The 26,010-nt window shown below is 52.0% G+C and overlaps 4 protein-coding genes across 4 annotated transcripts; 1 reads left to right on the top strand and 3 right to left on the bottom strand.

The window, feature by feature from the left end:
- Positions 1–4,388: 4,388 nt before the first annotated feature.
- CGGC5_v013056 (uncharacterized protein) lies at positions 4,389–5,272 on the top strand (the record flags this gene model as incomplete). The annotated part of the gene is made up of 2 exons (XM_066152820.1): positions 4,389–5,137; positions 5,212–5,272. The coding sequence occupies 2 exons, from the start codon at positions 4,389–4,391 to the stop codon at positions 5,270–5,272; spliced, it is 810 nt and encodes a 269-aa protein (XP_066007699.1).
- Positions 5,273–15,502: 10,230 nt separating this feature from the next.
- On the bottom strand, positions 15,503–16,960 carry CGGC5_v013057 (uncharacterized protein; the record flags this gene model as incomplete). Its single annotated transcript, XM_066152821.1, has 2 exons — positions 15,503–16,088; positions 16,143–16,960. The coding sequence occupies 2 exons, from the start codon at positions 16,958–16,960 to the stop codon at positions 15,503–15,505; spliced, it is 1,404 nt and encodes a 467-aa protein (XP_066007780.1).
- A 2,826-nt stretch (positions 16,961–19,786) lies between these two features.
- CGGC5_v013058 (uncharacterized protein) lies at positions 19,787–21,184 on the bottom strand (the record flags this gene model as incomplete). Its single annotated transcript, XM_066152822.1, has 4 exons — positions 19,787–19,856; positions 19,915–20,226; positions 20,715–20,948; positions 21,018–21,184. The coding sequence occupies 4 exons, from the start codon at positions 21,182–21,184 to the stop codon at positions 19,787–19,789; spliced, it is 783 nt and encodes a 260-aa protein (XP_066007740.1).
- A 3,798-nt stretch (positions 21,185–24,982) lies between these two features.
- Positions 24,983–25,778, bottom strand: CGGC5_v013059 (Uncharacterized protein; the record flags this gene model as incomplete). Its single annotated transcript, XM_066152823.1, has 3 exons — positions 24,983–25,002; positions 25,062–25,109; positions 25,202–25,778. The coding sequence occupies 3 exons, from the start codon at positions 25,776–25,778 to the stop codon at positions 24,983–24,985; spliced, it is 645 nt and encodes a 214-aa protein (XP_066007741.1).
- Between the last annotated feature and the right edge of the window lie 232 nt (positions 25,779–26,010).

Here is a 26,010-nt window from a genome sequence, read left to right on the forward strand (position 1 = left end):
CTCTGAGGATATTGTTGCGGCGAACTAAACGGTGAGTCGGTGTGGGTGCAGGCCGCCTTGGGAATCTGGCCATTAGCCAGGAGAGGCAGGCACGAAAGGATTGAAAGCGATTCTTCTCAATACCACTCCCAACGCAATCTATCTCACCTTACTTTATGACATGCTGAATAGTAACGTTCGTAGCTGCCGAAGATAGACAAACGATACAAGGCCGTCGCAAAAAAAAAAAAAAGCGCCTGAATACGTTCGGCCTTTTTCGGTGGGAGTGGCGATCGGCTCGGACTAGGGTTACGCAACAGCGCGTTTCCTCGCCGCTGTCAGATGCAAGCCAGGGACCCCGTCCCACGGGGCATATTACGGACTATGGCTTATAGCACGGCCGCCCCGCCATCCCCCCCCCCCTAAAACAGATCTCCCCCTTGTACCCAGGCACCCAGGCAGGCACCTCCTCCTCGCAGCGGGGTCTTGCTTGGTCTGGGCTGTTCCACTGGCAGGGGTGGCTTGTGGAAACGCAACCTAAAGCCGAAACTCAGAACCAACGACATGGTTGGTCCCCCGGGCGGAAATCGTCAACGCGTCCCTGAGCATCCTTCTCGGCCTTCGAGGGAGATATTCTGCACGTAATGCGCGCTATTTCCCCCAACGCGACCCAACGCGACCTTCTTAGCGTAATGCGTCAGTCTAGCCACTGACGTCCAATTACTCGGCTTATCTATAGGTAGCTAGCGCGCCCTATAGATGGGGTGAGGCAGGGTTCCAGACTAGCGGGCGGCTTTTAAGACATTGTTGCCCTGAAAGCAAGATAGTCCCCGGCACCTGGGATGCAAGTTGTTGCCCCGAAGGCGGGACGTCGCCTCTGTCAAGATCGGCATTCTCACTGCAACAGCAGAGGAAGCATACAGGAAACTGCTATGCCAGCCTAAGTCAAGGGCAGCAATGAGATATAGAAGTCCTTCTTTGCCTTGTCATTTGCGCCCATCATAGACCTATAGACCTTTTGCAGGCAGAGATGTGCGTGGCCAATTGTAGTACGTGCTCCTATCGAGTCGTCTTTGTTGTCTGAAGAATCAGATCATACATTCTGCACCTGTCCACAGTATGAACCCTGTTAGCCAGGTCAAGGCTCAAAGAAGGTATGTGCGTTGACAGAGAGCTCAAAAGTCCAACAGGCTTCCCTAGGTATCAGAAGCTAGTAGTGAAACAACATCAGAAAGAAAAGGCTAAGAGCAGCCTCAACTACGCCCGGTAATCAGTGTCATAATAGAGACTTTCAACAGAGCTAAACCATAAACACTTAAGTCGTCCTATAGCTCTACTAGTAGGGTTAACTACCCGCTGCACCTCACCAGGGTTAGGAGTGAAGGCTGAAGCTGTCGAATCGTGCACCAAGTCATAGGACCAGAAAAGTGATGTGTATTGTCTTATGAAAAATCTTCTCCTCTTCTTCAACCGAGGATCTTCTAGGACTTCTTTTATGTCCCAAGGTAGGGCTTAGTTACCCTAGCTATCAGGGTTTGTCCAGACTGGAAAAACTCTGCTTAATACCTCTCAGGGTCGCTTTTATGGCAAATATCTCTCAAGGTCATCATGCCAAACTTGTCCTTAATCCCAGGGGATCAGGGCCACCGCCACAGCGGTTATCCACGGCGAACTTCCGAATTCCATCCCGGACTTTCTGACACACCCCCTTAGGCTATAGCGTCCGCTGTAGCCTATCTTCATGTCCGGTCACCCCCTGAGGTCTGAATCGTCCAAATCCATAGTCCTTCGCTTCCATCAGAGCTCTTCAGTTTGTAGGTAATCGTGTGTTACTCTTTCCGTTCTTGAGCCTGATTGTTTACATCGTGTTCCTCCATAGCCCATACGTCAATTTCCTGAGCCAGCTTCTTCCAGACCTCTGAGTTCTCTTCAAGGTCTTTCTGACGACTTGCGGCCAGGGCCTCTGATTTATCCACGAGGCCGATTTGGGTTCGAAAACGCTGAAAGGGCTGTAGAGGGAGTGCCTTTGTGAATCCATCGGCCATAAGTTCTGTCGAAGGAGTGTATATAACCCGTATTCGTCGTTCTTCTACTTCCTGACGAAGCCAGTGGTTATGTATATCCACGTGACGTAGCCTCGTTTGTAGTTGTACTAACTCCTTCGTCACAAGGCCAATAGTCTGCAGGTTATCGCATTGTATTGTGACCGTAGGCCTGAGGGGTTCCTCGTCTCCGTAGGAGGCATTGGCTCCTCTCTCTAAGGGGAGATCGATGTGCAGGGAGGAAAGAAGTCGGCTCATGAAGAGTCCCTCGCGAGCTGCTTGGGATAGTGCAAGAAGCTCTGCTTCTGTTGTTGAAGTTGTAACCGTTGCTTGCTTATTTGCTCTCCACATTGTCAGCCCACCGAATACCTTCATAGCGAACGCTTGGGAGCTCTTCCTGTCCAGGGAGTTGTCCGCGAAGCTGGCGTCTGACGCCACCTGTAGGCCTTCCGAGTCTGACCCTGGGTCTGAACCATATTCAAGGCAGAGGTGCTGAGTCTCTAGAAGGTATCGTATCACTCGACTTGCCGCCTTGTGGTGTTTAGGCCCTGGATTTTGGTTGAACCGAGCAAGTCTGCTTGCGGCGAAGGCGACATCAGGTCTCGTCATTACTGCTGCGTACAGGATTGAACCGATCTTTCGTTGGTATAGGTTGACTTCTGTGAGCGTGGCCTCTCCCTCATAAGGGAGAAGCTCTTCGGGGCTCATAGGAATAAGGTATCCTTTTCCTGTATATTCATCACAGGCAGGGTCGTCATGCTTCAATAATTTCGCGAGCTTTTCAATGTAAACCGACTGTGAGAGCCAGAGCCGACGGCTTTTTCGATCCCGTAAAACTTCGATTCCAAGAAACCAATGAAGCTCTTTTCCACCCTCAAGGTGGTATTTTGACTGCAGTTGTTTGATTAGCGAATTTGCTTCTTCATGAAGAGATTCAGGGAAGGCGAAGACGCAGTCGTCAACATAGAAGAAGAACATAATCTTCCCCTTCTTCCAACAGCAGTTTTCTCCTTTTACTCGAGTGAATCTCAAACGGCGGAGTCCTTCCTCAAGATGTCTTTGCCAAAGGAGAGGAGAGCGGCGTAAGCCATAGAGTGCCTTTCTTAGGCGCAGGATATATCCATTCTTGCGGTGTCCTGGCGGCATCTCCATATATACTTCCTCATCGATATCAGCATGCACGAAGGCGTTAACTGCGTCGTATTGTAGTAACTTGAGGTCGAATCGGTTAGCTATAGCCACCAGAGTCCTAAACGAAGCTCCGGCGAGAGTTGCTGCGTACGTCTCCCGTACGTCTCGTGGTTGTTGGTCTCCTCGAATAACAAGGCGCGCTTTGTATTTCATGAGCCTGCCGTGCTTATCAAGCTTGTAGGTGTATACCCAATGGCATCCTAGGATCTTGTGACCCTTTGCGCTCCTTCGTAGGACTTCTTCCCACGATCTAGTCTTTTTATGACCGTCGAGGTGGCTTATTTCAGCCTCTCTAAATTCTTTACCGCAAGGATGATCCTTCAACCTATCGTGAGACGCGGGGAGCGGAGGCAGACTCTTCCAGTGGGCGCCAATTCGGCATGCCTCTCCATCCAATATTGGACTGGGAGTCTTTCTCAACGACGTCAACCCTGTATTTTCTTTTGTACTCTCTGGAGCCGTATCGGGCTGGCCAGGCCACGACCGCAACATCAGAGGTAGTCTCTTGATTCTTTTGGTTGCTCCTGCAAGGAAGGCGGCTTTGAACGAGGTTCGCGGCGTCACGCGTTGAGGCGGAGCGCGAGATATCTTCTCGTATCTATTATCAATATATTCCCACCCCCTCTCTTCGACCTCCTTGAGCTGGGCGAAAAACGCAGCTGGTGGGGACTGTGGAGGAGTAGGTAAGAGCGAAAACTTAGCTTGGGTATATTGATACTCGCCTTCAGGGTGTCCCTGAGGGAGTGGTTCTGTATTCTTAGCTGCTGCAGCGATGACTTCTTGAGGCGCTGCTGCGCCCTCCTCGATCTCATCAGCTTCCTCGTCCGCATCTTGTGGTAGTGGCTCTAGCCTTTGAGATTCAGAGACTAAGCGAGCAATTGTAGCTTGGATTTCTTCGAGATCTAGCTGTAGTAAGTCATCCTTCAGTGATGCTATATTACCATTAAAGTGTTCTGATTCGTTGAAGATAACATCCCGGGTTGTGAAGACTTGGCTGTTGATTGGGTTCCAGATTCTGTAGGAGTTGCTTGAGGAGTACCCGACCAGGTAACCAATCCAGGCAACTTCCCTCCTACATACCACCCCACCAGCACCCACTGTTAGTGCTGCGCTGGGCCCGCCACCCTAACACTAACACCACCAAACCCAGCCCCACGACCAGAACCCTCGCCCGCGATGGCCTCACAGCCAGCCGCGGGCCCCTCGCAGGGCCCCAACGGCCTCATATCCTCTATACATAACCTGCCGAAGACCCCTCCCCCCCCTACCTCCCTACCCCCACGTCCGAGGGGCCTCACGCCCCCCCCTATCTGGCCCCTGGGAAGAGGGCCACAACCGGCCACTGCCGCCCTTCAGCAAGCCCGGGAAGGCCGGGCCCTCCGAGATGAGGCCCTGAACCTCCTCGCAAAAGGCCTAGATGCCCTCATTGGGACGGCTCCAGCACGCCTGAAGGCTACAGCCCAGGACCTTATCGACTCCTTTACCAGATTTGCAACCGCAGAAATCTCTGGACCCACCCCTACCCCCGGGCCCGGAAAAACGTACGCCCAGGCCGTCGGAGGCTCCACTGCAGGTGGACCCCTCTCCGGCCCCGGCCCCGGCCCCCGGCCGAGCCGAACAACAGGCCGGCAGCCCACCAACTACGCAAACAAGCCAAAACAGACCCAGGATCTCCGCCTACTGGTTCGGCTCCCTGCAGAACATATCCCTACGTCTAGATCTCTGGCCCCTCATTCAGTAAAAATGGTAGTCACAAAAGAGCTTAACCTACAACCACAAGACCTAGTTGAGGTTCGCCATACTGCTACTGGCTTCTCACTGAGACCCCAGAACAAGGAGATTCAAGCCCTACTCCTGCAGAGGGCCCCTGAGATTAAGAACTGTCTCACAGCTGAGAAGGTAGAAGTGCCTACTAGATGGTACCAGTATTCCATCCCTTTTTGCCCCCTGTACTTCACAAGCCTGGATGGAAGTAAGGTGGGTATTGAATCTGAAATAGAGGAGGAGGTCCTTCTAAGGACAAAGCAAAGACTCCTCTCCTGGCGCCCAACCCGAGATAGCCCTAACCTGGCTACAGCTACGCAAAGCCTCATCATCGCCCTCCCTCAAGAGGTCAAGGAAGGCTTCCGCCTATTCGGCCAGTCAGGCCCAGCCCGTCTGCTTCCCCCAAGGAAGCGTACCCCCAAACGACACTCCCCTGGCTGCCAAGGCTTTCACTCAGACCGCTTTTGTACCAGGCAAGCTCTCTGCGAGAACTGCAGCAAGCCGTTAGGTACTCATGAGGCTGGGCCATGCCTAGCCAGGCCCAAGTGTGCTAACTGCTATGGGCCCTTCCCAGCAAGCCACACTAACTGCCCAGCCAGACCGCTACTAGTTAACGGAAAACTTGTCATACCCACCTATAAGGAACTGCGAGGGATCCGGAAGGTTGGAGGCAAGGCCTCAGATGACCTCCTAGCTAGCCAGACCTGCTCCCTGGGCAGCACACAGCAAGCAGAGGCCAGGCCAGGCGCTACATCTAAGCGCCCTCGACCCCTCACACCTACACAAGACTCAATTGTTGTTGCAGATACTGCTAGCATAACTGGAAGCAGCAGCAGTATGGATGAGGATGAGGCTGAAGACTCTGAAGCCCTCCCCCTTACTAACCGCCCTATCCGCCCGCTTCCAAGCAGCAGCAGAAGCCAGAGGGTAACACAGAAACCTGACTACAACGTTATTAATGCCTACACCCACCTCGACCTCGACTCAGAGCAGTAGGCTCAGGCCGGCTTCCCCACGGGTACTACGGGTCGCCCAGTGTAACGTGGGGAAGATAAGCCCAGCTCATACAGCTCTCCTGGAGCTCTGCTGGGCAGACCAGATCGATATAGTACTGATCCAGGAACCCTGGACAGGCTTTAGAGATAAGATGCAAATTAATACACACCCAGGCTATAACTCTTATGTGCCAGTTGACTTCTGGAACAGCAGAGACACAAGGCCTAGGGTCATGACCTACACACGCAAAAGTCTAAGGTTACGCATACAGCAACAAAGACCTACCCAATCAAGGGATATCTTATGGATTAAAGCTGGCGACGTTACTATTATAAACGTCTATAGGCCACCAGGTGAACCCACAAACCACACAACAAATACCCTCCTAAGATATCAACCACCAGAGAGAGCCCTTATTGCTGGGGATCTTAATGCCCGCCACTCTTCTTGGGAACCCAGCTCCCAAAGCCGGAACCGAGGGGACGATATTGCAGAGTGGGCTGAAGGCTATAATCTTGAGTTCATTGGGGAAGCTGGGGCTCCAACCCATACCCATGGGCATGTACTAGACCTCACCTTCTCAAATATTCCCTTTGCAGAGGCCCATGTCAGCCCACACCTACATCCAGGGGCTGATCACCAAGCTATCACAACAACTATGCCTATAAAAACCCAGGAACAGAGGTGCCAGACAAGCCTCCCTACAGTCTCAGACTCATCCCTCCTCCGGCTAGCCGACCTAGTAAGCGCAGGGATCCCAGCCCTGCCTACCTTAGGGGATACACCTACTCCGGCAGAAATAGACTCCCTAGCTACCCAACTAGTCAGCCTCCTTTCTACAGCTATCCAGGCGGTAGGGAAGAGACGGACTAGCCAGGGTAGGGGAGCCCCCTGGTGGACAGAGGAGTGTTCAGAGGCCCACCAAGCAGCTGTTAAGGCAAGGCGTCGACAAATCCAAGAGCCTGGGCTAGTAATACCACCGCCTATCCTAGAGGAGCAGAAGGCCTTTCTGACCACAGTCAGGAAGGCAAAATGTGCCTACTGGGCTGCTAAGATTGAGGGGGCTAGATCTAGCCAGAACCTATACCAGATACTAAGCTGGCGTAAGTCTGGCCTAGCTATCAAGGCCCCACCTCTACTAGTGGATGGACAGGCCATCAACAACAGCTACGATAAAGCCCAAGCCTTGCGGAAGGCCCTACTAGAGAGATTTGACGCTACAGACGACCTACCTGGGAACCCATTTGCTGCTCCTATAGTCCCAAGGCGTCTAATACCCTGGCAACAGATAGTCAGCATTGAGGAAGTACGCCAGGCAACTCTCACAAAGGCTACAACCCCTGGGATTGACGGGATTACTACAAAGTTGCTACAATCCATTTGGGGCCTGATAGGTGTTCCTATACAGCAGCTCTTTCAGACCTGTGTCCAAACAGGCTACTTCCCTAGGACCTTCCGTAAAGCAGAGGTGGTTATGATCCAGAAGCCAGGGAAAACAGACCTCTCAAAGACTGGATCCTGGCGTCCAATAGCCCTCCTATCCTGCTTAGGCAAGGGTTTAGAGCGGCTGATAGCAAAGAGGATGGCATATCTTACTATTCTAGAAGGGATAGCCAGCCCACAGCAGGTTGGGGCATTACCAGGGAGGGCTGCAGTCGATCTGACAACCTGCCTAACCCACGAGATCGAAAGGGCTCTGGATCTAGGGCTTACTGCTACCCTGGCGACAATGGACGTTAAGGGGGCATTTGACTCCGTGCTACGAAACCGGCTTATCCTCAGGCTACGACAGCAGGGCTGGCCTAGTAGTCTGATTAGGCTGATATTTACCTTCGCCTCCAGCCGGACCGCCCGAGTCAGGCTAGAGGAAACTACTACAGAGGACTTCCCTCTGTCCTGTGGGCTCCCTCAGGGCTCTCCGATATCCCCTATTCTTTTTCTGCTCTATATAGCTGATATCCTGGCGGATAACCAGAAGCTACGGTTTGGCTATGCAGATGATATCGGCCTCCTAGCGACTAGCCCCTCTCTAGAGGAAAATGCTACAGCCCTCAGCCAGGAGGTCACTCAGATCCTCAACTGGGGTACAGATAATAAGGTAGCATTTGACCCTGCTAAGTGCGAGGCGGTCCATTTTAGTAGGAAACATAAGCAGAGGAAGGACCTACTAGATATACAGGCAAAGGACCTGACTATAAAGGCCTCAACTAGACCTATACGATGGCTAGGGGTCTGGTTTGATAAGAAACTCACCTTCCGGCACCACGTCGATATAAAGGTGGCAGCAGCAAAGAAAGTGGCCCAGTTCCTGCGGCACTTATCCAACACCAAAGGGGGGCTCCCTGCCGCTGCTGCTCGCCAAGCTGTCATTGCCTGTGTCCTCCCAATAGCCCTATATGGAGCTGAGACCTGGTATGCAGGGTTAAAGAGACCAGCTAGGAACAGCAGCACTACTACTACTAGCAGTAGCGCTGATAACCAGATAGCTACAGTTAGCACAAGGCAAAAGGGCCTGGTTAAGAGGGTAGAGAAGGTTATAACAGTAGCAGCAAGGGCTATCCTACCTGTCTGGAGGACCACGCCAACCAGCAGCCTCCTCCGAGACTCTGGCCTGCCTACCGCGAAAGTAGCTCTCGAAGCAGTACGCCTACGCTTCGCTACACGCCTACAGAAGGTTGACCAACAGCACCCCCTAGTCCCAAGGCTTTCCCAGCTAGGGCGGCGGCAAACAAGGCTTCAAAGAACAGCAGCCCTCCTACCTAAGTGCCCAAGGCCGTTGCTCCTACAGCCACAGCACCTCTCAGGATCACAAGACCCTACAGCTGGCCAGGATAAAGAGAAAGCAGCTAAAGCGTTTCAGGACTGGATTAAGACTGTGCCAGACAACCATACAATTATCTACTCAGACGGCTCTAAAGCCCCTAATGGGGCTACAGGTTTCGGCTTCGTTATCTACCGCAGCAACAAACGGATAGCCCAAGGGTGCGGCCGCCTTAACATTGCAGAAGTGTTTGACGGCGAGGCAGAGGGGGCGAGGGCAGGGCTCCAAAGGGCCCTCCTTACTTCCCAAGGCCAGCCTATACATATCTGCATTGATAACACCAGCGTCATTCAGGGGATCCGAGGCATAGCTCCAGACTCCTCACAAGCGGCCTTCCTGGAGATCCAGGAGATAGCAAGGATACAGAACATACAGACCCATTGGTGCCCAGGGCACCAAGGGATAAAAGGAAACGAAGAGGCTGACAGCCTAGCTAAGGAGGGCACAACACTGCCAGCCCCAAGAGGCCTCCTAGCTACCCTATCAGGGATTAAGCGACTGGCCAAAGAACGCAAACAACACCAGCATAGGAAATGGTGGAAGCAAGAAGCACCCCCCCGTTATACCCAGCTGGGGCTTAAGGCCACCCTTGGCTGCCCTCCTGAACTAGCTCTACCAAGAGCTACCCTTCACTATCTCCTGGCAGCACGATCAGGCCACGGAGACTTTGAACAGTATCATCAACGCTTTAATCACACAGAGGCATTGCTCACCTGCTCCTGTGGGGAGGCTAAAGAGGCAGACCACCTGGTCTACTGCCGTAAGACCCTAGTGAGGAGGCAACGGTGGCCTATCCTCTACCCTTATAGCCGAAGGGAGCCTCTAGGACCTATAGGCTCCCTAGAGCGCTACTTTAAGGGTCTACTTATCGACTCTGAAGGCTTCCAGGCCTTCCTTGACGTGACAGACTTCTTCCAGAAGATCTGCCCGCGTTACTAAGAGATAGGACTTAACCTATCCTCTCAAAAACAACAGACTACCTATAGTCACCAGGACAGCAGATTGCTATAACGGAACTAGGGCACCAGTGGGAACTAGGGATGGATAGAACACATATTGGCCCTCGGGCAAGATCTGGAGGACGCTAGGAAGAGACGTGTACTACAGAGTATATAGCTAGAGCCTGCGGCCCTCCACGCCACATACCCTTCGGGAGGTCTGCCGCAAGGGCGGCTGCGCCCTTGCCGCCACGGCGTTAAATATCAAACAAACAAACAAACAAACAACAAACAAACATAACCAATCCAGGCGCGCGGTGAGAGCTTCCTCCGACGGTTGCAGTGTAGTTGTGCGTCTGTCGTCATGCTATATGCCTTGCACCCATAAGAGCGAAGGTGGGATAAGTCAGGAACTCTTGATTCGTCCTCTCTAAAGGCTTCATGGAATAACTCGTAGGGCGACTTCCACCCCCTCGCCGCTGTCGGCGTCCGGTTGTTGAGATAGGTGGCGGCGGCGGTAGTCTCAGGCCAGAGGTATTCCGGTAGCTTCGCACCACCTCTCATAGCTCTTGCTTTTGTTTTGATGACCCCTCCTACTCTTTCCGCTCCCCCATTTTGCGCCTGGGTATTTGGCGCTGAGACCTCTAGGATCATGCCAATTTCGCGTAACACATCCTCAATCTGGGGGTGGCGTGGCAGCTCTCCATCGCACTCAAGAGTTTTCACTGTAATCTCATACTGAGTCTTCATGAGAGCGAGGAATTCGTTGATTGCCGTTTTTAGTGTTGTAGTCGTTCGGTCTATGAGGTAGTAGTCCCATGAGTATCCTGAGGGCCGGTCTGTGAATAGCAGGGCCGAGACGTAGCCCCGGTACCCTTGGTTGAAGTCGTGGAAGTCTATGGCTATTCGTTCTCCACACTTGGCCCTCTTGACTGACTCTCGAGGGGCGCGTCGGACTACTCGGTAGGCTTTCGCTGTTCCACACGCATCGCAGTCGACAGTGGTGATAGGATTATGAGCTCCTTGCAGTCTGACTCCTCTTGCCGCGTTCGCTAAGTGGCGGAGTACTTGAGGCCCCGGATGGCCGAGTCTTCGGTGCCAAAGGAGGGCATCACCACTTATTGGTTTCCGGCGGGTTGTTGATGTATACCGGTTTCTTTTAGCTGGCTGTGGCGGATTCTCAGTTGTGATGTTGAAAGAACCTGCATATGAAGTTGGCTCTCGATACTCAAGTACTTGTTGACCGTAGGATTCTTGGATATTGCATAAGAAGGTGTAGTCTGATTTCCTCATGCAGTTATTCCCAGGGCTTGAGTCCCACCATATTCCTCTCTTTCGTAGCTGGCTGTATGAGACCAGGTTGCTCGCCATCTGGCGACATAGAGCCACGTTGTATAGTCGTATTCGAGTGCTAGAGTTGTTGTTGGCGGATGGGTATATGTCGACAGTTCCATAGCCCTCAATAGGGACTGGCTGGGTTCCAGCCCACAGGTAGTCTCCAGTAGCAGCTCCAACTAGGTTGTGGAATCGCGAGGGGTTGTTGAAGATGTGAATTGTGGCTCCGGAATCCAGAATAGCTGAGTTGATCAAGGGGTACTTTTCATCGCCCACATGAAAGGCTGCAGGAGGAAATAACGACTTTCCTCGGCATCTTCCATGTAGTCAATTGCTCTCGTCATTGACCTTACACTTCCTTATTCGATCAATAAGGTCTGGGTCACCCTTCATCTTTAGGGCAACTGCTTCTTCGAGGATACTATTAGGGATAAATCCTTGGTACCTCTTTTCTGGAAAGGCGTAGTAGCAACGGCTTAGTGGGTGTCGACCTCTGCACGCTTCACAGAGTTGGTTGTATCGAGAGTCTTGGTCTCCCTCGTAGGGTCTCTTTCGATCTTGGCCCCGTCCCCTTGCTCTTCCTCGGGAGCTACTCCCCCGACGGGGGCCTTCCTCTTGCTGGCTTTTCAGCTCTGTCGTAGGGCCAAAGACTCCTCTTCCGATCTTTCCTTTGGTGGTGGCGACCTCATTTGTCGCGCGGAGATGGGTCCGGATGGCTGAGATAACTTCGCCAGGCGTCAGAGTCCCCTTATCAGCGTCAGATATCTTCAGAACTTCAAAGGAATCAGCCCAAGTGCAGATAGGGCTCTGGCGAAGGGCTGATATAAGTTCAGGAAACCATATAGCTGACTGAGTAACTCCTGCTACCTCAGCTTCTTTCGCTTCGTGGATGGCTTGGTCCCATTGAGTCACCCAATCCTCAACCTCCTTCCTTGTTGAGAGTCTCTTTCTAAGAGGTTGTGTGAGGGTCTGTTGATACTGGACGTGGGCGGCTCTCAGCCGGTCGACACTACTGATGCCCACTCTGTCCTTGAGGTTCGATATCCAGACGTCAATAGGTTTGTCCGCAGTACAGCAGCTTCGAAGAAGGGATTCTGAAACTGTGGTCTGAATCCACGTCTGAACTGTCGCAAGATTCTTAATCAGGATCTCATGTTGTTTAGCCTTATTGTTGTACTCAGTCCACTGGTGATTATATATAGCTGCGTCAGCACTGGATAAGTCTCGAATGGTCTCTGGGATATCTAGCGATGCTTCTGAGGCTAAGTCAGGAGTGTCTACTCCCTCCTCTTCTTGGGCTTGTGCTCTCCGATTCCTCGCTTGTGCCGTTATCGAGAAGTCGGTAATATTTGGTTCGTGAGGTGGGCGTAGTCGTGTAGCAAGGTTACCTTGAGGCTTTGATTCGGGATTCAAGTATTGCCAAAGGTTATACAGCTGTGACTTTGATCGTAGTTGATCGATCCAAAGGACCCAGTCGTCAGGTCCATCGAGACTTAGCTTCTTTGAGTCTAAAGCCATTGTGAGGTACTTATAACAGGAAGTAGACGTTGTACACAAGTGTCCAGTGTATTGGGTCCTGTTAGATGACAGAAGCCCTTATTCGTGACTTGGCGTTCGTTTCGTCCGTTCCGATGGACGCACTGGCGATCGGGTTGAGGCTCTTCAGACTGTTAATTGTCGAATCGTGCACCAAGTCATAGGACCAGAAAAGTGATGTGTATTGTCTTATGAAAAATCTTCTCCTCTTCTTCAACCGAGGATCTTCTAGGACTTCTTTTATGTCCCAAGGTAGGGCTTAGTTACCCTAGCTATCAGGGTTTGTCCAGACTGGAAAAACTCTGCTTAATACCTCTCAGGGTCGCTTTTATGGCAAATATCTCTCAAGGTCATCATGCCAAACTTGTCCTTAATCCCAGGGGATCAGGGCCACCGCCACAGCGGTTATCCACGGCGAACTTCCGAATTCCATCCCGGACTTTCTGACAGTTATATTGTTACGAGCGGGTCAGGGCAACCAACTGTGGCACAAAGCAAAAGCTTCGATAATGACAAATCCGTTGTCATTGTCCCCTGTTCTGCACTATATAGTTACGAGCCTACAGTGACCAACTGCAGCGGTCGTAACACCATGTCTCCCCTCCAAGAGCCATGTCCCTATGCCGAGGACCAAGCGGCAATAGTCGGGTATAACACAGGGAAACTCCAGGCTAGTGGGGCCCCAACCCACATCACAGCCTGCCCACGGTCGGGTCGCCCTACGTAGTGTGGGAGGCACAATCACACTACCGACGCAGCGTGCGGGAATTGAACCCACAACCCCTCTACGCGGGTTGGATTTGTCATTGTGTTACGAGCGGGTCAGGGCAACCAACTGTGGCACAAAGCAAAAGCTTCGATAATGACAAATCCATTGTCATTGTCCCCTGTTCTGCACTCTATAGTTACGAGCCTACAGTGACCAACTGCAGCGGTCGTAACACTAACCATGACCCTAACTGCCTAACCCGCGCCCGGCTCAGGTTAGCTATCTCTACGTCGTTAGTTACATTTCCACAAGTAAGTATCCAAGGCTCTAAGGCTTCTCAAGGGACGAGAGGACCATATAACATACTCCGTGGCTGTTGAGCTATGGGCAAGGGGCGGCTGCGGGGCTCGACGCTACCTTGAAATGCGACATGGACGTCTAAGCTAGGCACATCTCATGGTTATATACAACTGACGTCCTAACCCGGGAGGCCGGACCATATCCATAGAGCCAGGTTTAGAGTATCTGGTTTTTAGAAATCACTACTGGTGGTCTTTAGAGTTATGAGCTGCTTCGCCCAGGCTCCTTCACAATGATGATAGGGGTTGCGGGGTTTAGACCGTTAAGCAAGCATTTAGAATCAGGCTCGGTCTGTGAAGAACGCAGGAAAACTGCAAATCGAGTATCATGTACCTGCCTAACTGGACGGTGTCGTAAGGACTATATCAGCAGCTACAAGAAAGAACTTCAAAGAAGGATGATTACAGCAGGAGGAAGATATCGGGGGAAAAAGAAAACCCAAAAAGATAAGAAAAAGAAAGAAAAAAACAAAAAAGGGATAAGGAAAATAAAGGGTTCCATCCTACTATAGGGCATAGAGTAATACGCACGTCCTAGTCCAACCTCATGCTGTAGAAAGCCTCGCTTATGCTGAAAGTTGAGGTCCATTACTAAGGTATTGTACAGATCCCAGCGGTTTTAGGTTAAACATTAGATACCTTAGATCAATGCCTTGGTCAAGACGCCTCTAGGTGTCTCTAATGAGAGACTTGCGATGTCGCGGTCCGGCAAGGATGCTTCTTCCAGGCTGTTTAATTGGCGTCTGGATAGATGCGGCGAAAAACCGCATGACTTTCTCCGAATAGCGATTTGCCGAGCCTCCCGCCCCCTTCGGCTCTGAGAATAGACAGCTGGCAGTGTCATATCAAAGAACCAACCTCTACAAAGAAGGCGCGGCGGGTGCTGCTGGGAGGCTTTGGAAGACATCCCTTGGAAGAAGGGTGTGTGTGTGTGTGTGCGCTATGCTTAGGGTTGCTGGTTTGAGCCTACGCCCCCGGATGATCGCGCCTCATCTGGTCTTATAAGGCTACCTTAACTCTCCATTCTGATCTCAAGCCATCTTCTTGTCTGGCCTGGGCTAGCGGTGTTAGCTGTTGTAAAGTTGGTACGCAGTTGTTGAGATGGTAAGGGGTGCGGTCATGGGCCAAGTCGAACGAGCACTTCTAATAGCCGGCTTTGGCTTCTATAGCCCCCCTCCTCTCCTCTCTTCCGCTCCCGGGGGCCGGGGCCTTCTTCTGGCTGTTTGGTGCTGTCTCTATACCGCGCGTCAGATGAGGTATAGCAGCCGATTTCCTCAGAGCTCCTTTGCTGGCTGGTGTACCTACATCGGTCGCTTGTATTCGTAGGCTGGCTGGCTTAGCTGTCAAGGCCTTCAAATTAAAACAGGCCTTTTGGTTCGACATGATAGCACAGACGTTGACCTACTACTTGTCACGATGGGTGAATGAAATCTCGCGCACATCGCTGTGGATTGAGGTGTACAGGTCCAAGGCTCATCAGGTGTTATGAAGTTCGGTTGGGCCGCTATGATACCCATGCCCTATATGCAGGCGATGCCCTGATCCTCCACTTCCCTAGATGTGCCCCAAGCCCTCCCTACCTAGTGCCTACGTCGCGAACTGCGGTCGCTCCCGTCCTTCTCCTCTTCGGACACGATTACGAATACTCCCTTCTCGATTGCGGGTATGTTCTCTCGCTCGTCACAGGGCGGCCGGGCGGCCGGGCGGACGATCCGACGAGGGATTTGATGCAACGTGGATGCCTGCGTTTCATTGCGGGACGGTTTCGATTCGGCTGAGATCGGTCGGTCTTTTGAGAACAGCAGGTCCATATGCGCAATTCGGGAGACCGCCTAGACCGCAAGCGACGAAGATGGCTTGATTAACCCACCCGACACTCGCAACGGACCGTTACGGTTCGCACAGTGTTCCACTTCGTCGGCGGAGGTGAACAGGGACCGCAGCCTTGGGAATATAGTGCGGAGCTGCTTGACGACCTCCGCTACGCCCTCATCGACCGGCCCAGGCTCTCCTTCCCTTGGAATGCTGATGGAGTGGAGGGTTATCTTCATTGGTTTCCCGGTGTCGTGGCGTGCCGAGTTTGGTGGTGGGGGCCGCCAGGAAGAAGATGCTGCTGGCAGCCGCAGGCGCGCGTCGAGAACCAGCTCCTCTATCTCTCGGTTGTTGCGTGCAATCGACTCCAACATGTGCTGGCGGCTTCCCTGGCCGGGCGTGAGGGAGTAGACGCCGGGGAGGCTGAGTTGGAACGTCTTGAGTTGGCTCATCCCTCTGATCGCATCCGAAGCGTTGTTGGGGGGGAACGTCCCACGGCTCCAGAGCCCCATCCGTCCACCGCGAGACGTTCCAATCAGGCGCAGCTCCTGCAGCTGCGTCATTCTCAACAGGTATGTGAGGATTGCGGGCGAGATGCTGGCTGGCCTGAACCGTACCGTGAGCGAGGTCAGGGCTGACATTGGTGCGAGCTCTTCATACAGGGGGGTGCACTCTCTCGTTGGTCTGATGTCGAGCTTGGTGAGAGATCTGAAGGGTTGGCCTCGGCGCTTGTACCAATCCGCGTGGTTTGGGGGTAGGGGACTCAGAATACTCGAGATGGCCGGCTCTACAGTAATGCGCAGCCTGCTCAGCTCTGGGCAGTCGGACAGGGCGTGTATGATCATCGCAGACTCGTCACATCCGTACGTCAGGTTTCGGAACATGCTGGCGGACGTCAGCTTGTCCCACGCTGGCTGCACAACTGAGACTTCGTCGTAATGGTATGCCAGATGGTCGACGCGGAGGTGGGATAGATTCGTCAGCAATGATACGAAGTCCGGGAGGGCGGACTCGACATGCCACTGGCTGACTTCCAGTCTCGTGATGGTGTTGCCATCTGCTGTGTGGAGTCTTTCGATCATTTCGGGTAACGTTGGGTCATCGAACCTCATGTGCTGTATCTGCCTCAGCTTGGGGAATGGGAGTCGGTAGATCGAGGTGAGGTCCACAAGGGGAAGGAGGTATTGGCGAGGTTGTGAGTTTGGTGGGTCGTTCGCCTGGCAAAGGCCGCAGCCGCACTTCCGTCCGTCCCAGCCGGTGAGTGTCTCGATTTGTGACGCGTACAGGGCCCTCCTCTTATTGTCTATACACTCTTGTGTAATGGCCAGGAGGCACACTCTCTTCCAGACGAAGGGGACGGCGTGTTCGAACCATCGTCGACCACATCGGAGGAACGGGGCGATGTGACGCAGGCCGGTTCCAGGGCTGGCGATGTTGCGGAAGATGAGGTCGACGATCTCCGCGGGGAGCCTATCCATGCTGGTTAGGAGGGGTAGATTGCTGATGTGAAGCGTGTCGCGCTCGTTCCTGCTATTCCTCCTGGTCGGAACGCTCACTCCTGTAAGGTTGGGCGATGGGGAGGTGAGGAGGTATTTCTTAGTACTAGATAGTTTCCTGATCTCTTGCGTTGTTGACGGGTAAGTATTGAATATCTCGTGTTTGAGGCAGGTCCGCTTCAGGGAGGGTAAACTAAGCAGTCGACAGATTTAGCATGAGAACTAAGAGGGGGATGTTTTAGGTCAGTGGGTACTTGCCTGAGGTACCTTGCAGGTGGGTACTCAATACTGTTCGCAAGATGTTGATAGGCCTTATAAGGCAGTAGTAGGAGATGCACAATAGTAGATTTCCGATTTGCTCCAGCTCATTAGCTAGCTTCACGCCAACACAAAGGCATCAGATGTGGGAGTGTGTGAGTGTGAGTGTGTGTGTGTGTGGATTTAGCCTGGTGTTTAAGTAGGTGTTTCAGGCAAGTACGCAGGTAAGGGCAGGCAGTTGTAGTTAGTTATATAGTGCCTTTACCTCCACTTTCGCTCCTACTTGCCGAGATGCTGCTAGGTGACTTCCCGATTAGTCAGGCTCAAGTTAAATTTCCACGTTGCTGTTAACTAATTGAGGGCATTCTCACATAGCTCCCGCGCCTATGGGAAAGAATCGCTGAGGGAGGAAGGAAGAGGGGAGATGAAAAAAAAATGAAAAATGAAAAGAAAAAAAAAAGAAAAGGAAGAAAGGGGGAAAAAAAAGAAAAAAGGGAAGAGGAAGACCGAAGGAAACAAAAATTACAACTTGATTTCAGTAGTTGACTATACTACCTTATTCAGCAGTGGGCTAGGAGCCAGAACAGCCGTAGGAGTCGCGGGCACCAGAGCCCATCCACTTCATTCATCTCCTCTAGCCATCCACGTATATGCTCGGGCCCGTTCGACAACAGACCCGACCAGTCCGACCAGCCCATCACCTCCAGGACCATTGCACCCAGGGTGCTCACGCCGGTACCAGCACCAATGCCTCCTACGATCATGCATGCTGTAACAAACCGCTGCACGGCCTTTACCCATACGTATTGTACTTCCTTATATAGTATATCCTCCCTCTCCAGCGCCTCTTGCTCATTGCCGTACAACTCGTCCATTTGTTCCCGGTAGACCGTCCGCCAACAGAGCGTTAGCGGGAACCGGCAGGCGTGGCACTGCGCCCCCTTGCCGCCGCCGCGGGCCCGGTATGACCGGAACATTGTTAACCAGCCCTGGGCTTCCGATGATTCCGCCTGATGTGAGCACCTCTTCAGCTTATGCGTCTCTGCTATCCGTCCCCGCTTATAAAAGGCGCAGAGCGCACAGCTGACATTCTTATTCTTTAGGAGGGATGTGAAGTCGCAGATCAACGGGTCGTATGCGGTGTGCGGGCGGGGTTTGAGGAGATGGGTTGGGGGAGGATGGACGGGGATAGCCGATAGACTTCGATGTATCTCAGCTGGGTCTGAGAATCTTTCCCTAAGGGGTGGCGCCAGGTCGGCGCGGGCCCTAGCTTCTTCCTCTATTAGAGATGTTCGCCCGTGTGGCACGTGGAAACGAGCCCGTCGCTTTGCTGCGCGCCGCTGCTTGGCGTTCAGGTGCGGCTGTCGCGGGCCGCACCATGCGTTCGGGGATGTTGCGAGCGGCGAGGCCTCGCTTTGAGGGCACAACCCGCTGCTGGCCCCCTCCGGCCGATACCGCGGGAGCAGTAGCCGTAAGGCCTCGCCTGTATTAGTGTCGTCCTTGGATATCGTTACTGCGTTGGGTGAGACGGTCTGAGGGCTGGCTGGCAGGTGTTCCTGGTGTTCCTGCGCGTCTGAGACGCTTTCAGATGGGTGTCTAAAGTCAGGAGCTGCCTGCTTGGGCATACTGTAATCGATTGCTACGTATGTAATAGTGACAGTAGAGCAGCCGTCTACCCAGGTCGCAAGGTAGGCGGCTGGGACAGGATATATATACTGCAGAACTGCAGGAATAAGAGGGGCTCACCGTGGCGCTTAAGGACCTTGATGTCGAGCACGTGAGAACCAGCAGATGATAGCAATCATTTTAGTTCTACAGGGTTGCATCTGATTAGTAGGTCAATAGTATAAGGGAAGCCTGTTCTAGGAAACACCACTGCGTAGCATCTATACTGGGATCAAGCCCGACTGGAACCTGTGCCTGTGGCCATTGTAAGGGATTCCTCGCAATAAGATGAGCGGATAAAGAGGAAAGGAAGAGAGAGAAAAAGAAAAAAAAAGAAAAAGAAAAAGAAAAAAAAAAAAAGAAAAAGAAAAAGAAAAGAAACCCCAAAAAACGAAAAAGAAAAAGGGGGGGGGGGGGGGGGGGGGGGGGGGGGGGGGGGGGGCAGAAGATAGGAATAAAAGGAAGTAAGTGAAAGGACAGAAAGCCACTTCAGGAAAAAGAAAATTGAGAAGGAAAAGAAGATACTAGCTCCTAGACTCGTCCAGCTACCCTATTACAATGGACCAGCGTTATATATAACGGCACGGTAGGTTTATTTCTACTATACTTCGTATTGCCGATGAATTCTACTAATAAGTGACTGGCGTATGAGGGCACATGACCTTCTGGCTTGTCCACCCTACCACCACACCACCTCAATCGCTACAGTATTGAGAACGAACGAGCTCCATATTACTAAACATTAAGGTAGCTAATGAACGAAACTGAAGTGGCTAACGCTGCATAAAAGGGCAAGCTTGAGCGAAAAGGCGGGCTCTCGTGACATAATATCGGGTGGTTCCAAGTTTCGCTCCGATTCCCTGCCTCCTGTTGAGGAGAATACTGCTAACGACCGTGAACGACGGGCTTTTTCATCCGCGACGAGGGCGCAGGACCTGGAGACGTCATGACCCTACTTAGATGTAGGGCAACAGTGTCAGCACCCAGTTTTGATACTACTAGCGTCGGCATACACTTGGTTGATTACGCCCGTAACGTGAGAGTGGTGATGAACTGGTAACGTCGACTGGAGAGGCTTCAAAGGCGATGGGTACCACCGACTGTATGTAGGTGGTAGTGAGTCGGGAACATGGCCGTGGCCGGGACGTATCCTTTTCAGTAGAGGCTGAACTTGATCTCTAACCTGCCTTAGGACCAGGTGCGCGCTGAGGATCTTCTGGCTGTTATCGTCCAAGGGGTAGCTGCCGATACACGAGACAGTCGTCAAAGTTATCTTAGGTGACTGTTCCATAGTGGAATGCTTTGCTGCAGGCTCGGCGCTGTCGCTGATCCCGAGGATCAGGCGGTACGAGTGTCACGGTCTATGGACCGGTGTTCGGCCTTCGGCAGGACCCTCAGCCACTACTCATTGGACCCACCAAAATCCAATGGCGCATTTGCTAGAAGGTTCTAGGAATATCGATAAGGTCAATGGCAAGGTTATAAGAATGCCCAGGAAATAGGGAGGATACGGTTCTGTTTTCTGTTCTTCAAGAAGATTTATTGTACTCGTAGTAGTAGGCTAGACCAATGGCACCGACCTTGTCCTAGACCCTTACACGAGTCCGCGATTTTAGCAATCACCAGGTACGTCAAAAGAAGGATGTCTTGCCTTCTAGAGCATGGACAGCCTAGTAGGCTGTTAAGTCTGGCGAGTGCCTCTCTGTTTTCAGACAGTATATCGCCTATATCTTTCTGCCCGGATTTGCAGTCTCCCTCGATAGCGACGAGATGAGGTGGGTGTTGTACAACCGTTAGACAGCCGCTCGCTGACGTGTGGAGGTTTTCTAAGAGGCTCAGAGCCTCAGTGGCGCAGTCATATACACGGCGTGTTCTATCGGGATTAAGGGCGTCGCCCTTCACTTGCGGCCGTGGGCTGGCGTCCTGGATACTGTTGCCTACATCTTCGGCGGGTCGAGTATCTCCCGCACATGGGATATCGGAGTTCCCATCAGGCTGTCTCGGATAATACTGCGGAGAGGACGGCGTGTTCTGATTGCTAGGCGAACTTAACACTATGCTATTAGTCGAAGGATCTTCGCTTGTTGCAAGCTCCAGGCTAGGCTCCAGTAAATACATAGAGGCTGTGTCAATCAGCCAGCTCCAGTTCCTGACGTCGTCAAACGAGGCTTGAGAGCGATTCGTCGGGCTTTCGGTGGAGGGATCCTCCGTCGTGCTGAGCGATAGTGACACTAGCTGAGGAGCTGCGAATGATGACAACGTTCCTGTGCTACTCCCCGGCATGTCGTACGATTCGGCTAGTCGTTGACGCTCACCTGTACGCATAGTACTGGCAGCACAGCCCCTTCTTCGCGCACCGGTGGCATATCGGGTGCTGTTTACCGCATCGTATTTTCTGCAGACTACAAGCGTTACACGACTGCCGGACTTGACGATGTTTGCGCTTGTAGGTTGTACGGTCTGCACTTTGCATAAGCATTGAGAATACTACTATGTATGAGTTGTTTGTGGGCCAAAGGGTGAGGCAGAAGTATTTGAAGAGTGAGAGATGGGAAAAAATAAAAAACAAAAAGAAGAAAAAAGGAAAGAAAAACAAAAGGGGGAAGTGAATAAAACCACACGCGTTAAGGTTAGCCCCTTCACAATAACAGTCCTGCCAGATCAGGGCCAGGTGGTTAGTTGCCTAGCTAGCTACTATGCAAAGAGTAGCTACACCTATGCGTTTTCCGAATGTTACGGTTGCGCGTTACTTTTACAGCTGAAACTCCAATCTATCCCATCGACTGCCATATGACGTCAGTAGATCTCGATGCGGGGTCGTAAATAATTATGGTTTCATACGATTCTGTTTCCGTCGTTCCCCTCAACTCCATACCCTTTCGAGAATAGCATGCTGAGCGAAGAGTAGGAATTGTATCTGAGGTTCCGATGTTATGCAGTAGTCAATGGGATAAGAAAGCTAAACGTGACGCGGCGGATCACATTCCTGCAGCCCAGTGTATATTGAAGCTTCAGCCTTCACTCCTAACCCTGGTGAGGTGCAGCGGGTAGTCAACCCTACTAGTAGAGCTATAGGACGACTTAAGTGTTTATGGTTTAGCTCTGTTGAAAGTCTCTATTATGACACTGATTACCGGGCGTAGTTGAGGCTGCTCTTAGCCTTTTCCTTCTGATGTTGTTTCACTACTAGCCTCTGATACCTAGGGAAGCCTGTTGGACTTTTGAGCTCTCTGTCAACGCACATACCTTCTTTGAGCCTTGACCTGGCTAACAGGGTTCATACTGGGGACAGGTGCAGAATGTATGATCTGATTCTTCAGACAACAAAGACGACTCGATAGGAGCACGTACTACAATTGGCCACGCACATCTCTGCCTGCAAAAGGTCTATAGGTCTATGATGGGCGCAAATGACAAGGCAAAGAAGGACTTCTATATCTCATTGCTGCCCTTGACTTAGGCTGGCATAGCAGTTTCCTGTATGCCTACTCTGCTGTTGCAGTGAGAATGCCGATCTTGACAGAGGCGACGTCCCGGCTTCGGGGCAACAACTTGCATCCCAGGTGCCGGGGACTATCTTGCTTTCAGGGCAACAATGTCTTAAAAGCCGCCCGCTAGTCTGGAACCCTGCCTCACCCCATCTATAGGGCGCGCTAGCTACCTATAGATAAGCCGAGTAATTGGACGTCAGTGGCTAGACTGACGCATTACGCTAGGAAGGTCGCGTTGGGTCGCGTTGGGGGAAATAGCGCGCATTACGTGCAGAATATCTCCCTCGAAGGCCGAGAAGGATGCTCAGGGACGCGTTGACGATTTCCGCCCGGGGGACCAACCATGTCGTTGGTTCTGAGTTTCGGCTTTAGGTTGCGTTTCCACAAGCCACCCCTGCCAGTGGAACAGCCCAGACCAAGCAAGACCCCGCTGCGAGGAGGAGGTGCCTGCCTGGGTGCCTGGGTACAAGGGGGAGATCTGTTTTAGGGGGGGGGGATGTCGGGGCGGCCGTGCTATAAGCCATAGTCCGTAATATGCCCCGTGGGATGGGGTCCCTGGCTTGCATCTGACAGCGGCGAGGAAACGCGCCGTTGCGTAACCCTAGTCCGAGCCGATCGCCACTCCCACCGAAAAAGGCCGAACGTATTCAGGCGCTTTTTTTTTTTGCGACGGCCTTGTATCGTTTGTCTATCTTCGGCAGCTACGAACGTTACTATTCAGCATGTCATAAAGTAAGGTGAGATAGATTGCGTTGGGAGTGGTATTGAGAAGAATCGCTTTCAATCCTTTCGTGCCTGCCTCTCCTGGCTAAGGGCCAGATTCCCAAGGCGGCCTGCACCCACACCGACTCACCGTTTAGTTCGCCGCAACAATATCCTCAGAGTGCTATGCTCCCCAGTCTGCTGTTCATCATGCTGGCACCTATCATTGTGGGGCATCAGGAGGTCGTAAAATGCACCAAAGCCGGTCCTCATATGCAGCTTAGCGCCCAGCTATGTAGGTAGCGAAAGAGCAGGGAATGACAATACAGGTATATCATCACTAACGGTCTGGGTGCCCAACCAGCTTATTAATAGATGTTCCTCTTGACGTATGGCTCTCGTCTTGGTTGTTTCCGCAGCTTAAGTCTTGCTAGACACTGTTAATCACTTCCTTCCCACGCCCAATTTCATCATCATATACTGCATATTCACTAGTAGGTTGGGAAGCAGACTGTATATACGTTAGAGGTGGAAGTTGCTTGAGTACGTCTGTAAGCTCTGGCACTCTCCGCATATACACTGTTAGCTATCACTCTACCGTACCAGCAGGGTTGAGAGCCTAGGCGAACAGTGATAAGAGGCCTGGGCATACTATTGTAGATATCATGATATCTCCTGTGGTTATGAGGTTACTCATGGCCTTCTTCACCAGAAGTGAAGCAATAAAACAGGAGAGAATCTCTAGGTGGCTGCTGACCTGTCTCCATGATGCACACTCAACGCTGACCACAAGACCATCAGGATAGCAGCTTGCGGCTTTGTTGCTGTTGGGGTCCTATTGTAGAATCAAATGCACCTCGTCAGACCCACAATGCGACTCCTGGTTTGAAGCCTTGGAGATTTTCAGGCGGCCATCAAGAGCTAGCACAGAACAGAACGTATCAGGGTTGCTTTCTATAGCGCATAGCAAAGGATCTGGGTCGTTGAAGCCAGCCAGGCCTAACCTGTTATTAAATAACGACTGTCTTCTGGCTATTTCTAAGACCTTCTACTCGTCCTACCTTAAGCAGAGATTCAGCAGACACGCCTCAAGTAGAGACGAGTCATTAGAAGCTGCATCCTTTCAAAGCACCACAAATAAACCCTATTATCTCTTAAATGCAGCCATGTTGTCCACTTGTGTGGGATTTGAATGAGAACCCAGCTAACAACTCAACGGGTATTGTTGACGAATCGAACAAGCAACTTTCAGATTAGGATAACACTAAAGACCAATGACTACCCTCATGAGCTCATTATCAGTTTAATAACTGCAGATCAAAGGCCCTTTACTAGCAAGACCACAAGAATTCTCCAAATCGCTACATGATGATTCTATAGTAGCTTCTATATGGAGTTGCTAAAGAACAGACAGCTAGCCTAAATATGTTACGGCCTTTCTAGAGCTGTAGTAGCTGTAGCTTGTCCGTTTGTAAGACAGACATATCGTTCTGTCCGCTTAGCAACGGATGGCCGAGGACTGTTGCAACTCATGAGGAAGTACCCATCCAGCTCCGGAGGAGCCAAGCTGGCGGAAACGATCACGGCATTATTGCGAGGTCCAAGAAGCGAGTTCGCATTCTCGCATATGCTGCCTGCTTTCGCTGGGGATACAATGCCTAAGTTAGTGTGCAGTGGGATGCAATAAACGCAGGCATCATTGCTGCTGAAGGCTGTGGTAATTAGATCGAAGTGGTTAGGGGCCAAGGTGACTAGTCCTAAACTTAACGAGTATTCGCGGAGGAAGATGAGCTGAAAAGGTCCGAGGATGCTCACGAAGTTGATTGCTGGAGACCTGTAGAGGTCCCATCCGACTACAAGTCACCTCATGCTCGGGTTCAACTAACCCTCAGACCTGAGGACTAGCCGCTGTACTAGTAATCAGTGGCACTGTCCCCGATCCTGAAGGGGTCTCTTAGCGAACGGACCTACTAGATATCTAGAACTAATAGGGTAAAAGAAGGCAAGTGGCTGCTCTACCTTACATCAGAATTCCACCTCACATTTCATCTATCGGCCGAAGTCGTGAGTGGGATGGAAGCTGCGAGCAGATATTCCTCATCATCACCCCCCTTCTTCTTGGCACCCATCCGGCAAATTCCGATTTCCTCGAGGGGAACATTTTCCATCCATACGTGTCCCCGATAGTTCCTTAGGATCTCCGTCGCGTCAATAAGCCCCCCGTCGGCGGTCTTCCTGGCGTTTAAGATGGTGGCGTGAAGGAATAAGCTGAAGCCTCTCTTGTCGAAGATACCAGCATCCTCGAACACATGCCGGATTCTTTGGCATAGCGCGTCGAAGTCGTAGTCGAGACACGTGGGGTGCGCAAAGAGGATTTCGGCACGTCCTGGATCTATGCCAGGAAAGGTTCCTAGGCCAAGGAGCGAGATCTTGATGGGCCTTTGGGGAAGTAGAGGAATGATGCTCTGAAGGACCTGGGTCGCCTCTTCAACGTTTTTGGGCTCGGGAAGGCTCATGACTCCCAAAGTGAGGTGGATAGTGCTGAGGGGACGCACAGCGGACGCGGGGATGCTGATATTGTCCGCACTAGTAATGTAGGACTTAAGAGCGCTCAACTCCGCAGACAGCCCAGGCCGCGACAATCGGGTGACCAGTGGAATACAGAGAAAGTGTGTGGGCTTCATAGTGAGAGTCTATTGTTATAAGCACCTCAATACAAGTAACAGGACGGGCCATGTGAGTCTGGACTTATCCTCTTTTTCACTGACCATTACCTATCTGAAAAAGCGATGCTGGTTTGGTGTCCCCTCCCGGCAATGTTTTATGTTATCATTTAGGTGGGTAATTATTCCGTTAGACCATCCGCCTCGCGGGATGTCCGGATCGACCAAGGCCCACCGACCCACCCGCGCGCAA

The sequence above is a fragment of the Colletotrichum fructicola genome, assembly GCF_000319635.2.
Source record: "Colletotrichum fructicola Nara gc5 chromosome Unknown KSG_Nara_v1_contig08, whole genome shotgun sequence".
In the NCBI taxonomy this organism is placed as follows: Eukaryota; Fungi; Ascomycota; class Sordariomycetes; order Glomerellales; family Glomerellaceae; genus Colletotrichum; species Colletotrichum fructicola.